Genomic DNA, 14557 nt, shown 5'->3' on the forward strand with positions numbered 1-14557 from the left:
CTGGACTCTGTTCGTCAGAGGCTGGAGAGGGATGGCAGGAGACAAATCGCTTGATCATTGTCTTTGGTCCACCCTCTTTGGGACACATGGTGTTGGCCACTGTCGGCAGACAGGCTACTGGGCTAGATGGACCCTTGGTCTGACCCAGAACGGCCGTTCTTATGTTCTTATATTTAGATCAGTTACTTAGAAAAAGCCACTTGAGGAGCTGTCTTGATACAGGCCAACCCTTAACCAATGTTAAAAATCTGAAATCTAATTAAATCCCATTATTTCTTTGCTTACCAATATTTAGTCCCTATTTCCTCTCCAGGAATATGTGGTCTAACCTCTTGGTGAATAACCAACAGAACTATTAATACTTAAAGTTTTACAATAGCATTTTAATATCCCAATAAAATCATTATAGCAATTTAAATACAATCCCTTGGCAGTGTCTTACTTAACTTTCTCTTGCCAATTCATGCTGAAGTTTTGGCAAGGTTTTCTTGGGTTGGTTTCTTTTTCTGTTTTTCTTATCCATGAGTGACAGCTTGTTTGTAGAGATGGACAATGTGAGTTGTAGAACTCTTGCTTTCTAAACAGAGTGGCAGAGGATATTTTACTTCATAGTCTTTTATACCATTGTTCTATTTTCTTGAAAACAGGAAAACACACCTCTTTCACGCTTGTTTAGATTCAGGTTGGTTGCTGTCGCATTTTTACTGGATCTAAGCATTCAGGATTGGCTTAGGTGACACTTTAAACTGTCTATGCAATCTGTTTAACAAATATGTGACATTTCTTCCTTTGCTCTTTTTGTGTCAGGAAAATCCAGATATCTTTTAAAGTTAGTTTTGGACTTTCTTTTTGTATAGGCCATTTTAAAGGGGTTATTTTTTACTTTTATTAGAATTTGAAAGGAAATAAAATCCCACTTTTAAACAGCACAAACTCACCTGGCCTTTTTATATAAAAGCTTTTAATTCTCATAAACTCATAGACTTTAAGGTCAGAAGGGACCATCATGATCATCTCTAGTATGACTTCTTACAACAATACCGTAAAATTCAATGTCTTCAAAAACCAAAAATCTTAACTTGTGAAAATTTTTGAAGTGACGATTTTCTTGTTTCCCTCCAATAAGGGTTTTCTTTTGCACTGCCAGTGATTATTTAATTCCCCATTAGTATATACATTGTATATTAAAATATTTTCTTACATTAAATAATTAATCTAGCATCAAATGTGCTATATTTGTACAAAAAACCTTACTATTCACAGAACAATAGCAGGAAGGCTTGCATTCAGATGCAATATAGTTATAAATATTAATATTCAAGGTTATGTCATGTGAAGCATTTGAGAAACAGTAAATATTTTTGCCATTATGTGGCAACATGGGTTGAAAGCACACAATAAATATTCCCTACCTTAGATGTCCAAGACTACAGAATGAAGATTCAGAATCCTTTTTAATAAGGATATTTCTAGAATTCTTTGTGTGGGTTTAAAACCAAATCTTTCTTTGGAAAGAAAAGGGGAAGGGTGGTTTGGAATTTGCCCACTTTATTTCTAGATTTATTGCTCTGACAACACAACCCTGTGGCTAAGTCTACACTGGCACTTTACAGTGCTGTAACTTTCTGGTGCTCCTAGAGCTGTTAGCTAGCCTTCTTGCAGAGGTGGTTTACATAGAATGCTGGGAGAACTCCTTCCCAGCTCTGGTGCCATGGCCACACTTTGGGTGTGTCTACACTGGGCCACTTATTCCGGAGAATCAGCCGCTTTTCCGGAATAAGCTGCGAGCTGTCTACACTGGCCCTTGAATTTCCGGAAAAGCAACGATGCTGTACTGTACAAAATCAGCCGCTATTCCGGAAACCGTACGATGCTCCCGCTCGGGCATAAGTCCTTTTTCCGGAAAAGCTTTTCCGGAAAAGGGCCAGTGTAGACAGCTTTTCCGGAAAAGCAGAAGAAACGTAAAAAAGCGGTTTGGACGGCGGGAGACCCCGTAGAAGCCACGGACTTCCGCATTACCCGAGGGCTTAAAGAGCCAGCACGCTACTGGCCGCACGTGGCAGGAGGCCCTCAGAGACCTCCCTTCCCAGCTCTGCGACGTGGCAAGTGTGCTGCCCAGCCACCTCAGCGGAGGCATGGCAGCTCGAGGTGGTCAGCCACCGTCACCCGGGGCAGAGGAGGAAGCCCCCAGGGGCCGGAAGCGCAGGGCCCCATCCTGGACCCCCAGGGAGCTGGAGGCCCTCCTGGACCTGTGGGAGGAGGAGGAGGGTCTCCATGACCTTCAGTCCCGCCGCCGGAATGCTGAGCTGTACACCCGGATGGCCCGGAACCTCGCCCAGCAAGGGCACCCCAGCCGCAACTGCGAGCAGGTCCGCTCGAAGGTTAAGGAGTTGCGGCTGGGGTACGTGCGGGCCACGGAGGGGAGGGGAGCAGGGCCTGATGCCTGCCCCTATTTTGAGCAGCTGAACTCATTTTTGGGCGAGCCAGCCCCGCAAGGCCCAGCTGTCCCCGTTGACACCTGCCAGCACCCCCCGATCATTCGTCCCACCGAACCGGAGGAGGAAGACGACAGCGGCGGCGCTTCGGGAGAGGAGGCCAGCGTTGCCACCCAGCAGGCCCCCTCCAGCAGCTCCTCTGTGGCCGGGGAGGAACCCACTGGTGAGTCTTTGAAGGTTACACTCCCAAAGGGCGGGGGGCGGAGGGCGGGGGGGAGCGAGACCCAAGTGTCCGGAGGGGGGAAGGGGAGAGCATGTCACTCAGGCCACGTGAGCTGCACGCTGCATAGCATGTGGCAGTTAGCAGCACGTGCAACCACGTGCAGCCTGGTGACTGAGCGGCAGGTGGCCGTGGCAGGCAGCTGCGGGCACGGCTGGGACCGTGCTTCTCACACACATTTCAGCGGGATCAGGGGGAAGGGTGGATGCCGGCTGGAACCGGCCAGGGCCCGAGGGACTCAGCCCAGAGCCTGCTGCTCCACCAAGGGGTGCAGCACAGGGAATGGCACACTGTCCCAGGCCTGGCTGTGAGGCACAGCCAGCTGCTCCTGGGATAAGTGCAGCGTCACAGTCCTGTGACCGTGGACCGCCACCGAGCCGCTCACCTGCTCCCAGTGCCTTGGCAGGTTCCCCGAGGGAAGTCCCCACTGCGGCCACACCTGTCCCTGGGCTACCAGGCTTGCGGGAGGGATAGTGGGAGGGAGATGGGCCCCTGAGTTTTGCTGCAAGGATGGGACATCCCCCCACCCAGTCACCCTTTCTGGTTCTGACCAGGAGATATCGCACGCAAAAATGGGATCTGAGAGCCCAGACCGCCACTGACAGGTGTGCTCCCAGGCACTGCGTGGGGATGCATCTCGCTCCCTGTCAAACACCAGTGATTAGCCCTAAGCTTTTCACAGTGTCCACCGGCAGGGAGTTCCACAGGTGAACGCAGCACAAGCACCCTCCTGCCCTGCACGGAGCCAGGATACAGACCGGTGCTTACAATACTGCAGGGAGGACCCTACTCCCAGGGGTGGTCCTTCTTGCCAACATACAACACCCCCCGGGAGCAGGAGGGGAACTGAGTGGGCCCAAGCCACAACTGTGCGGTCACCTGGGGCTCTGGGGTGGAGGGCATGGAAGTGTGGGGACAGTGGATGGCCTGCCTGACTGACCCGTCCTTTCTTCTCTTCCCTGCAGCGGGACCCAGCACCAGACCAGCGACTCCAGCAGCAGCGGCACCCCCAGCTGCCCAAGCCCGGAGGACCAGGCTCCGACACCGGGACCAGCTGCTTCGGCGTCATGTCACCGCGGTGGAGGGGATCCAGACCTCCATTGCGGAGCGTGTGCAGGGGGACCAGGAGTGGCGGCAGGAGGGATGGGCTGCGTTCCTGGAGGAATGCCGCGAGATGCGTGCCACAATGGGCACCCTGACGGCACATTTAATACATGCCATCCACTATGGCATGGCCGGACCGCATGCCCCCGCCATCCCTCCGGGAGCACAGCCCATGCCCCCTCCTATCCCTGCTCCTCTCCCAGCTCCTGCTCCTCTCCCTGCTCCTGCTCCTGCTCATGCTCCTGCTCCTGCTCCTGCTCCTGCTCATGCTCATGCTCCTGCTCCTGCTCCTGCTCCTGCTCATGCTCCTGCTCCTGCTCCTGCTCATGCTCCTGACCCTGACCCTGCTCATGCTCCTGACCCTGACCCTGCTCATGCTCCTGACCCTGACCCTGAAGACCGTGCTCCTACTCGTGCTCCTACTCGTGCTCCTACTCGTGGGCACCTCAGCGTGCAGGCTGCCCCAACGCGGTCTGCCCAGCGTGGGCAGGTCCGCCCCCAGAGGGGCGCTCGCAGGGGCCACCCGTCCCAGTAACTGCCCCCCCTCCTTCTCGCAGTTAAAGCTCCCCCCCCTCCTTCTCGCAGTTAAAGGTCCCCCCCTCCTTCTCGCAGTTAAAGCTCCCCCCCTCCTTCTCGCAGTTAAAGGTCCCCCCCCTCCTTCTCGCAGTTAAAGGTCCCCCCCTCCTTCTCGCAGTTAAAGGTCCCCCCCCCTCCTTCTCGCAGTTAAAGGTCCCCCCCTCCTTCTCGCAGTTAAAGCTCCCCCCCCCCTCCTTTGTAAATAAAAAGTTCTGTTTTCATTTCAATCTTGTGTGGTTATTGTGTTCCTCTAGTAACTGTACAGAAATTATGTGAGATGCCAATTAGCCACTTCAATTTAAAGAGGGTTACAACTGTGGACAACAAATTCATGACTCTATCACCGGGGGGGGGGGGGGGGGGGGCTTTTTCAGTGGTCATTGGTTCGCGGCGCATAAAGAAATACTTGAGACTTTTCAGTAAAGATGTAAACCAGAAACTATATTTACATAGCAACAAACAAGCAGAAAAAAATGGTTACAATATGCAGTACAGTACACATTCAAAAACATAAGTTAGGCGCAGGGAGGACGATTGTGGTGTTGCTGGCCACCTCGATCCTTTGGTCCTTCCGGGCCTCAGGAGAGGAACAGCCAGGAGATCCCTCGACGGATGACTGTGGTGTTGCTGGCCACCTCGATCCTTTGGTCCTTCCGGGCCTCAGGAGAGGAACAGCCAGGAGATCCCTCGACGGATGACTGTGGTGTTCCTGGCCATGTCAGTCCTTTGGGCCTTCCGGGCCTCAGGAGAGGAACAGCCAGGAGATCCATTGAAGATGGCACTGATGTAAGCCTTCGACACAAGTCCCAAATCCTGTTGGCTGTTCCTCAGGACGGCGATGGTGGCCTAAACCCTAGCCTAACTTAAAAGAAAAACCCTAACTACACCCGACGCACCCGACGAACAGACTCGATGACGGCCGCGATGTGCTGTGACCCGACGCTTTACTATACTATGGGGAGGGGGGAGGTAAGGGGAGGAGGTGGGGAAGGGTAGGAGCTGGGACGGAGTACTCTGGGGTGACCCAAGCGACCCTGCTACGGGGCTTGGGCAAACATGTCCACCAGGGCCTCTCTAATGCGCACCGCCTCCTGGCGCGCCTGGCGGATGGCAGCTGTGTCGGGCTGGTCCAAGGTCTGTGCCTCAGCTGCCACCCATGCAGGGAGGAAGGCCTCCCCACTGCGCTCCACAATATTGTGGAGCACGCAGCACGCGGCCAGCACTTCTGTTGCATTCTGCTCACCCATGTCGAGACGGGTGAGCAAACAACGGAAGCGGGCTTTTAACCGTCCAAACGCCAGCTCCACTGGGTTTCGGGCCCGGTTGAGGCGGTCGTTGAACCGGGCCCGGTTCTGGTCCGGCTGCCCCGTGTAGGGCCGCATGAGCCAGGGCATCAGGGGGTAGGCCGCATCCCCGACGATGCAGATGGGCATCGGCACATTCCCGACAGTCAAGTCCCGCCGGGGGAAGTAGGTGCCCGCCTCCAACCTCTGAAACAGTCCTGAGTTCCGGAGGATGCGGGCGTCGTGTGCCCGGCCGGACCAGCCGCCATAGATGTCCAGGAAGCGACCCCGGTGATCCACGAGGGCTTGCAGGACGATGGAGCAGTACCCCTTGCGGTTCATGAAATGGCCCGCTCGATGCTCCGGGGCCCGGATGGCGATGTGGGTGGCGTCCAGGGCTCCCCCGCAGTTGGGGAACCCGAGGGCAGCGAAGCCGGCCATGGTCTCATCGACGTCGCGCAGGCGGATGATTCTTGGCAGCAGGACGTCGTTGATGGCGTGGATGACCTGCAGAAGGGTGCAGAGAAACACAAGGGAACACATTACATACAGCCAGGGGTGAGTGTGCACTCCCTTGGGTCCCCCCCTTGATTCCCTCTGTACACACACACACACACACACACAGGGCCCCCCTCGCCCCACGCCCCCCCCCCACCAGTGGGCCGGTGCAAGGGAGGGACGGTCGAAACCCCTGAGCGACCCAGCCTGGAGTCTTGGGTGTCCCTGGGCCTGGAGTGGAGCACCCTCCCCCCATCTCACTCCCCCTGGGACTTACCTGGATGACGATAACACCAACGGTGGATCTTCCCACCCCGAACTGGTGTGCCACCGAGCGGTAGCTGTCCGGTGTGGCCAGCTTCCACAGCGCGATGGCAACCCTCTTGTTGACGGGGATGGGTGCCCGCAGCCGGGTGGCGGTTCTCTGCAGCGCGGGGGTCAGCCAGGTGCACAGCATCAAAAAGGTCCGCTTTCTCATTCGGAAATTCCGGACCCACTGGTAGTCGTCCCATCGTCCGAGGACCACACGGTCCCACCAGTCGGTGCTCGTTTCCAAAGTCCAAATGGGCCGGTCTATCGTTGGGTGCTGATGCCACGCGGTTGCCAGGACCTCCCTGGTGAGAGAGTCCAAGGCAATCTCTGCCTCCTGGTATGTGTACAGCAGGGCACCAGCCTGCAGCACGAGCTCCAGGCACCTGTACAGGTCTAACAGGGGCCCGAGCAGGTACATGGCCATCCACGGCTCCATAGCAGACAGTGCAGAGCAGAAAAAATAAAATGCCAGGAAAAGCTGGTGGGGGGCCAAAGGGTGGTGTCCCCAAAACTCACAGGGCAACCACCGACCCTGTGAAGGGTGCCAGTCTCTGGCAGAGGTCACAAGGCACGGGAGCACGAGACAAACGGCTGCCCGGCGAGACCCCTTTAACCACGCGTCTGGACGGAGCTCCGGCCCCGCCCCCGGAAAGGTCTGGTGGCCTTTGCCCTTTTCAAAATGGTTCCGGGCTTTTTGCTTTTCCGGAAAAGCGCGCCGCCAATGTAGACGCGCTTTTCCGGAAAAGCGCATCGTTATCGCGGAAACTCCGTGGCCAATGTAGACGCTCCTTTTCCGGAAAAGCTGAAAACGGAATGTATTCCGTTTTAAGCATTTCCGGAAATTCATGCCAGTGTAGACGTAGCCTTTCAGTTTAAAGCGCTGCCATGGCCTTGCTTTACATTTTTAAGTCTAGACAAAGCCTGAATTTCTTTCACAACCAAGTGTTTCCTAAAAGAGGCTGCTTGATGTTTGTTTGCTTGTTGCCTGGAGCTAGAAACAGTGCAGAACTATTGATTAGCTTTAATATAATGTATATGGTTATATTTTCTAATATCTTGGCTGTACAAAGACAGATGAGTACAGGCTAGACCTCCCTGGACTGGTACCCTTGGGCCCTGACTAGTCCTATATGATGGAATTTCCTGGACCAAAGCAGGCTCCCCCCACCCCAGCCGCTGGCTCCGCTTCCAGCCCTGGCTGGCCCTCCTACCTCCAGCTGGCTGTGCTGTTAGCCCTGGCCAGGCTTGCCAGACACTGGACTCCTACCACCAGGCTCCTGGCCACATTGCCAGCCTCCCCATGCCGTGGAGCTCCCAGCCGGTCTGCCCAACTCCCTCCCTGTCTCATGATGCCCTGCACTGCAGGATCCCAGCTGCCATGGGGCGTCCGGCTGAGTCACTGCCCCCCCCCTCCCCACCACATCACTGGATTGCTCTCTACCATTCTACCAGACCACCCGCTGCCATAGGACTCTCAGCTGTGCCATCTCTCTGCCCCCACTACAGAGCTCCTTGTGTCACCGGCCCGTATGCCCAGGGCTTTCTGGTCCAGGAGCAATCTTGGTTGGGCAGAGAGTTGCTGAACCAGAGAATCCCTGTTTAGGGAGGTACAACCTGTAGTAAACTTAAAATGAAAGAGAACTGGAACAATGGGGAAATTATATATTATGCATATAATTTGGATTAACTGGCAAAAATGTACATGAATTTTGGCATTGCTACTATCAACCCACAATGAGTTTCCTCAAAACGTATCACTATGACGAACCTGCAGTCTTAGGGAAAATATTGCCAAGTACCATATGTTTCCTATTCTCTGAATGTCTCATTGATATTCAGTGTTTGTTCTTCACTTGACTGAAAGCTCAAATGTACACTTGTTTATGTAAAGTCTTAAACCATCAAGCGCTACCAAGATAAATTACCAGTAAGAAAAACAAATGTTATATTAAACTAGAATTCGCCCTGATTTTTTTTCTAGCATTTTATTCATTAAAACGTTCTTATGGCAAATACATGTTCTTTCTTCAACATTTACTATTGCTTTCTGCCTGCCTTGAAATGAGAATGGAAACCACTTTGATATACAGACTCCCACGTTGACGAATTTGACAGTTGCTTCTGGAAGTTCCATTGTCTTGTTTGTTCAACCACTTTTACTGGACATATCTTGGCCACTCGCACTTCAAGCTTTATGATGACTCTTAGGAACCTGAGCACCATGGGCCAAGAAGACAAGCTGCAATGTTGGAGCTGGAGTGGCTGGAGGTATTGTGTCTGAAATTTGAAATGCGTCCAGAAAATCTCTGGATGACTCTGGTATGGAATATCTCACAAGAAAAAAAGGCTATTCTCAATGCAGCTATCCTACTGTGTGAGTGTGCGGGAGGACTAAGCCATCCAGAATGGTCCCTTAGGAGCTCCTAGCTCTACTTCCCCCTGCTTTACCAGCCCTTTTTGCTACTTAGCACTGAAAACCAAATTACACCTGGCCCATAAACAGATGTGCTGCTGTGGGGGCTGAAGGCATTCTCATGCTTTCTTCCCCTTATATCACACTCATGCAAAGGTAGCATCTGTATTCCCCTATTTCTCTGAAAAGAATAATCCGCTAGAGACAATATTTTGCCTATTTCTCCTATTTCACAAAGGCTCTGCTACTATTATCTTGGCACTGATATTGACAGAGACTGGGGTAAGTATAATTAGACCATCCCTGACAACCATCAAACGACTAGCCTGTTTTTAAAAACTTGCAAGGATGGGGATTCCACAACCTCCCAACCCAAGGTAACTAACTCCCAACCTCCCAATGCTTAGCTATCCTTATAGTTAGAACAGTGTTCCTAATATATTACCTAAATTTTGCTTGCTGCAAACTAAGTCAATTGCTGCTTTTCCTGTCCACTGTGGATATTGAGAACAACTGATCAATCCTCCTCATCCTCTTTCCTTTTACATATGGAAGACCTATCACACCTTTCCCAAATCCTTCTCATCTCTAGACTACATATGTACACTTCTTTCAACTATTCCTCATAAGTCATGTTTTCCAAACCCCTTATCATTTTTGTTGCTTTTCTTTAGATATGATCCAATTTGTTCATATGTATCTTCAAAACTGGATACAGAGTTCCACAGGCCAAGAAGAGGACCTCACCAATTCAATGTAGAGTGGAACAATTACTCCTGTGTCTTAAATATGACACTCCTGTAGTATATCCAGCATGACAATAATCTTTTTTGCAACAGTTTTGCACCATTGGCTCATATTCAATTAGTGATCTACCATAATCCTCAGATCCCTTTTTTGCAGTTCTGTTGCCTAGCTGTTATTTCACATTTTGTATTTGTGTGTTTGATTTTGTTTCCTTTCTAAGAGCATTTCCATATCTTTACTGAATTTCATGTTAATTTTAGATCCATGCTCCAATATTTCAAGATCATTTTTGAATTTTATTCCTGTATTCCAAAGTGTTTGCAGCCGCGACCAGCTCAGTGTCATCAGCAAATTTTATAATCACAGTCTCCACTCCATAACCATGTGGTTCATGAAAACACCATGACTAGTAGTAAGACAGACCCTTGAAGTATTCCACTTGATACACCTAGGTAGTCTGACAAAGTCCAGGTATTTCACATCTACTACTTCTCCCTATCCATTAGGCCAGTTGCTCTGTCAAATTAGATTCTAATTCATCAAAGAATGAAATTAGATTGTTCTTTCCTGATTTCTTTTCAAAAATCCGTGTTTATTATTGTCTATCCATCTGAGGTTTTTAAAGAGTCAGTTTTAAAAAACAGCCAAAATAATCCATTAATTATTAAGTTTCATGGTTAAACAAATAAGAAACACTAGGCAAATACATTAAAATACACATAAATCATATTTCACGGGAGAGATGATACCATACCTAATTTTCACCTGCTCTGATTAGGAGCAGTTGACACACAAAAATGGTCAAGTGTTCTCTGAGAGGCCTACCAAAACAGAAGTTATAATAAAATAAAGTGGCTGATTTAAATTCTAGGGACCAAATAGGAAGCCTAGTCAAGTTAGAAAGATTGCTCTTTATCGTGGGCCCTTAGTATAGTGTCACAAAAGAGGGGACTTAGAGGAACCCATTTAAAAGGTGATGTATCATCCGTAATATACCTGGGTATTTCAGGCTGTACACAGATTCCTCAGAACTGTCATTCATGCTTAAATTTGACACTTTACGAATGGGCCTTAACAAAGATGCTAACTACCTTACCCATTATAAAGATAGCTTCTCCAATTATCACCCCTAATATCATTATCTCATAGACACTAACCTCCCCACCCTCCCTCTGTTCTAAAATCTGATCTGTCAATTTTATATGGGTTCACTTTTTTATTGTATCCCTTTGGTATATATGTGTCACAGGGCGGGGGCGTGGGCAGACGCCCCGCCCCGCTGATATTCAGATTCGCCCAGATCACCGCCCAGTTCTGAGCCTCCTGGGCGGAGTGGGGGGTCCGGGCCCACCCTCTCTCCGGACCCCGACCCAGGGCCCTAACACCGAGAGTGCGACTCTCAGTGGTAGCAGGGGGGTTATTACCCCAAACACACCTGCTCCCGGGTTCCACGGCCCACCCTGGGTCCTACTCCACTCCGCCGGCCAGTGACGCACTTCCCGCATTTCCCGCACTCGTTTCCCGCACTTCCCCCTTGCCCGGGCCTCTCCTCCACCTCCGCTCCACCCTTGCCTCCGGGTTCCTCCGGTTCCGACCCCCCTTCTCTGGCTGCTTCCGCACCCTTTATACCCTCCACCTCCGGCGTCGCGCCCGTGACGTCATCAACGGCGTGCCCCGGGGCCCCATGATGACGCGCCGCTCCCCCACCGCTCAGACATCCCGGGGCCGGGCAGCCTGCCACGTTCATTGCCCTGCCGCCGACCGCTTCTGGCAGCGTTAGCAAGTGGCGGGGTTGCTCCACCCCGTCACAATATGGTTATGCCAATTTTCTTCCACAAGTTGATCTGAGGAAGTGGGTCTGGCCCATGAAAGCTCATCACCTAATAAACCATCTTGTTAGTCTTTAAAGTGCTGCATAATCCTGTCTTCTCTTATTTACTGACACTGTACCATAAGGAACGTAAAGGACTTCACAGGCACTGTTACAACTTACAGTGTATTTTCTCATAAGAGCAGCTTTTATATGGGGAGAGTGCCCAAACATCATTTGAAAAAGTGTGGCATTACTTTGACAACATAGTCTACACATGATGATGGTGTCACAACTGCCCTCTTAAAAGCAGAGGACTCAACATTTTTTGATGCTGGTAGCAAAGCACACCATTGGGAAATGTTGAAATGGTGTAGTCTAGGATACATAAAGTTGATCAATTTCCAGGAAACCTTTTTGGAAAGGAGATGTCAGTTTGGAATGACTTTCTGTAGCAGTTCACTCTGGTAGGGGGCTCCTGCAAAAACAAACCACGAAGGAGCCATGAATGGGATCTTTTGTTTCTTGATTACTTTGTGATACTGGAAAAGGGGAATAAAAACATCACTGGGATACAGAGTGACCATTTCATCTGTGGCCAAACATAAATCTAGTAACAATGTATAATGAGACGAGGACAATGTACCGTGTAGATGCTTTTCCATATAAATCTGTTGGGGTATGTCTACACTACGCTAGTTCGAACTAGCGGGGTAATATAGGCATACCGCACTTGCAAATGAAGCCTGGGAGTAACGGAAGTTCGAACTAGGAAGCCTAGTTCAAACTACCTAGTTCGTGCCCCGTGTAGCCGCGCTGCACGGGGTTCGAACGAGCGGCGTTTTAAAAATGGCGGCGCCCCGCTTATGCAAATGAAGCCTGGGAAATTCAAATCCCGGGCTTCATTTGCAAGTGCGGTATGCCTACATTACCCTCCTAGTTCGAACTAGGAGGGTAGTGTAGACATACCCTTGGTGACTAAAGCATTGTTCATATGAAGCAGTTCAACTATGTGTTTTTTAAAGTCCCTATATCTCTGTATGGATCAATGAACTACATACAGTGAGCTGCTGAGTAAAGTTCTGGATGCAGAGTGGCTATTCAATGATGTTTAAACTGATTTCAGTTAAATTGGTGTGGAAACTCCAGTGTTGACACTCTTAGTCTGAGTGAACATAAAAAACAACAAACAGCCCTGCAGCCCTTTAGAGACTAACAAACCATGTAGATGGTATCATGGGCTTTCATGGGCACAACCCAGTTCTTTAGATGAAAGAAGTGGGTTGTGCCCACGAAAGCCCATGATACCATCTACATGTTTTGTTAGTTGCTAAGGTGGTGCAGGGCTGTTTGTTGTTTTTAAAAAAATTTTCAGTTACAGACTAACACAGAGACCCTGCTGAGACATTTAGCCTGAGTGGATTGTTTTGACTTGCTGTTCACAGATTCCCAGTCAATTGTATTTAAACCAGAACAAGCTACTCTTAATAATAAGCAGAGTATTCATGGCAATGCTGGTATTTATGCTGATTTATATGAATCCTTTCAAAAATCACCAAGGGTAGAACAAGGCCTTAAAAATACAGGGACAGTTACTGGGCTCATCAACGTAAGGCTTCCCCTCTATAGTCACTTTTCCCACCTCCCTGAGATAACGAAGCACTTTAATACCATGGACTCAATCCCATAAACTCTTAAGCACATCTTTGTGTTCTGAGATCCGGGTTTCTATTCCATATGTTTTCTGAAATGCATATCCACCACTAGGAGGAAAAAACACCAAAGCAGCATAATTTAATTGAAAGATTTATACATTGTAAGACATGAATATAGACTCTATGGCCAGAATTCTTTTCTATAGGTTTATACCACAGTCATATCTGTTCTGTGTCAGTGACTTAAACCATTGCATTAAGCATTGTACTCTCAGCAGGGAAAGCGTGCAAAGCAGCATGCTTTGTTCTGGATTTGTTTATTTCATGTATACATGGTGCTAGAGCAAAGAAATCTGCCTTGCACTTAGCAGAATGGTGACAATGTTTGTGATAGTGCTTAGTTCTTGTGGGAGTTCATTCCACAGCCGTAGGCTTGCTCTAGGGAAGATCTAATGTACTGAACCTATTTTGCTGGAAACAAAATCCATGACAGCTTTACATGCTGTTAGGCAAAAGAACTACCTGTATTAATTTTCAGTTTAGAGCTAATACAGCTAATGAATCGCTGTTCATTTAAATTTACATAACAAGTGAATAACAGGTACATGTTTTATAATGTGCAGTTAATTTTTTCCATGTTGTCAGAAAATAAATAAATGTTGCTAAGTCCCATTTTCAACTGAAAAAGCAATATTCCCTGTGGCTCCTGTCCTTAAAAACAGTTGCCCCCTTTACCCTGTATAGCAGTCCTAGTGGTATCGATTTTTTTCAACCAAACAGCAACTGGGAGGACCACATAGTTACTTCCAAAGTATGAAGACATTTTGCTATAACCACAAATGCAGCGAAATCAAATCAAATATAGTTGGAGGAATTGAAAGGGTTTTTTTCCCCCATGGATATGCAGCATTTCAAGAAAAATCTGATGTTTTTGTAATGATCTAAGATTGGTAGCACAAATAACAAAAAGTGGAGGAAATACTTATAATATCATTAGTAAAAAACAAACATACAATCATGAACTTTACCAAAGCGTGGATCACACATGCAAATTTGATGAAATATAAATTATTTAACACATAAGCATTCCCAAGTTAAATTTTATTGTACATTTACTTTGCTGCTTTAATGTAGAGCTGTGTCTTGCAGGCTTATGTACCATATATAAAGTAAATCAGAGTTTTGTGTGTGTTTTCTCCCCCAAAAAGGCTAATGATAGGCAAAGCTGGTTGACTACTAAGTCACTCATTATGATGAATATGGGCATATAGTTTTTATGTTTATAATTATCCAGACCTCTTCTGGATATCCAGAAAACTGTCTGCAAATCCAAAACATTTCATGAATTCTAGCATGAATAATATTTTTAAACATATAAAGTATTAGTACTGACCAAAACTCATTTCAGAGCTCCCAAAATTATGGGATTGGATTAAAAAAAAAT

General features: G+C 48.7%; 1 protein-coding gene across 1 annotated transcript; it reads left to right on the top strand.

The window, feature by feature from the left end:
• The first annotated feature begins 2299 nt into the window (after positions 1–2299).
• On the top strand, positions 2300–4382 carry LOC149523862 (uncharacterized). Its single transcript, XM_089780850.1, has 2 exons — positions 2300–2658; positions 3681–4382. The coding sequence occupies exons 1-2, from the start codon at positions 2319–2321 to the stop codon at positions 4352–4354; spliced, it is 1014 nt and encodes a 337-aa protein (XP_089636976.1). The 5' UTR covers positions 2300–2318; the 3' UTR covers positions 4355–4382.
• Positions 4383–14557: the final 10175 nt, after the last annotated feature.

The sequence above is a fragment of the Pelodiscus sinensis genome, chromosome 10, assembly GCF_052426305.1.
Source record: "Pelodiscus sinensis isolate ZL-2025 chromosome 10, ASM5242630v1, whole genome shotgun sequence".
Taxonomy (NCBI): Eukaryota; Metazoa; Chordata; order Testudines; family Trionychidae; genus Pelodiscus; species Pelodiscus sinensis.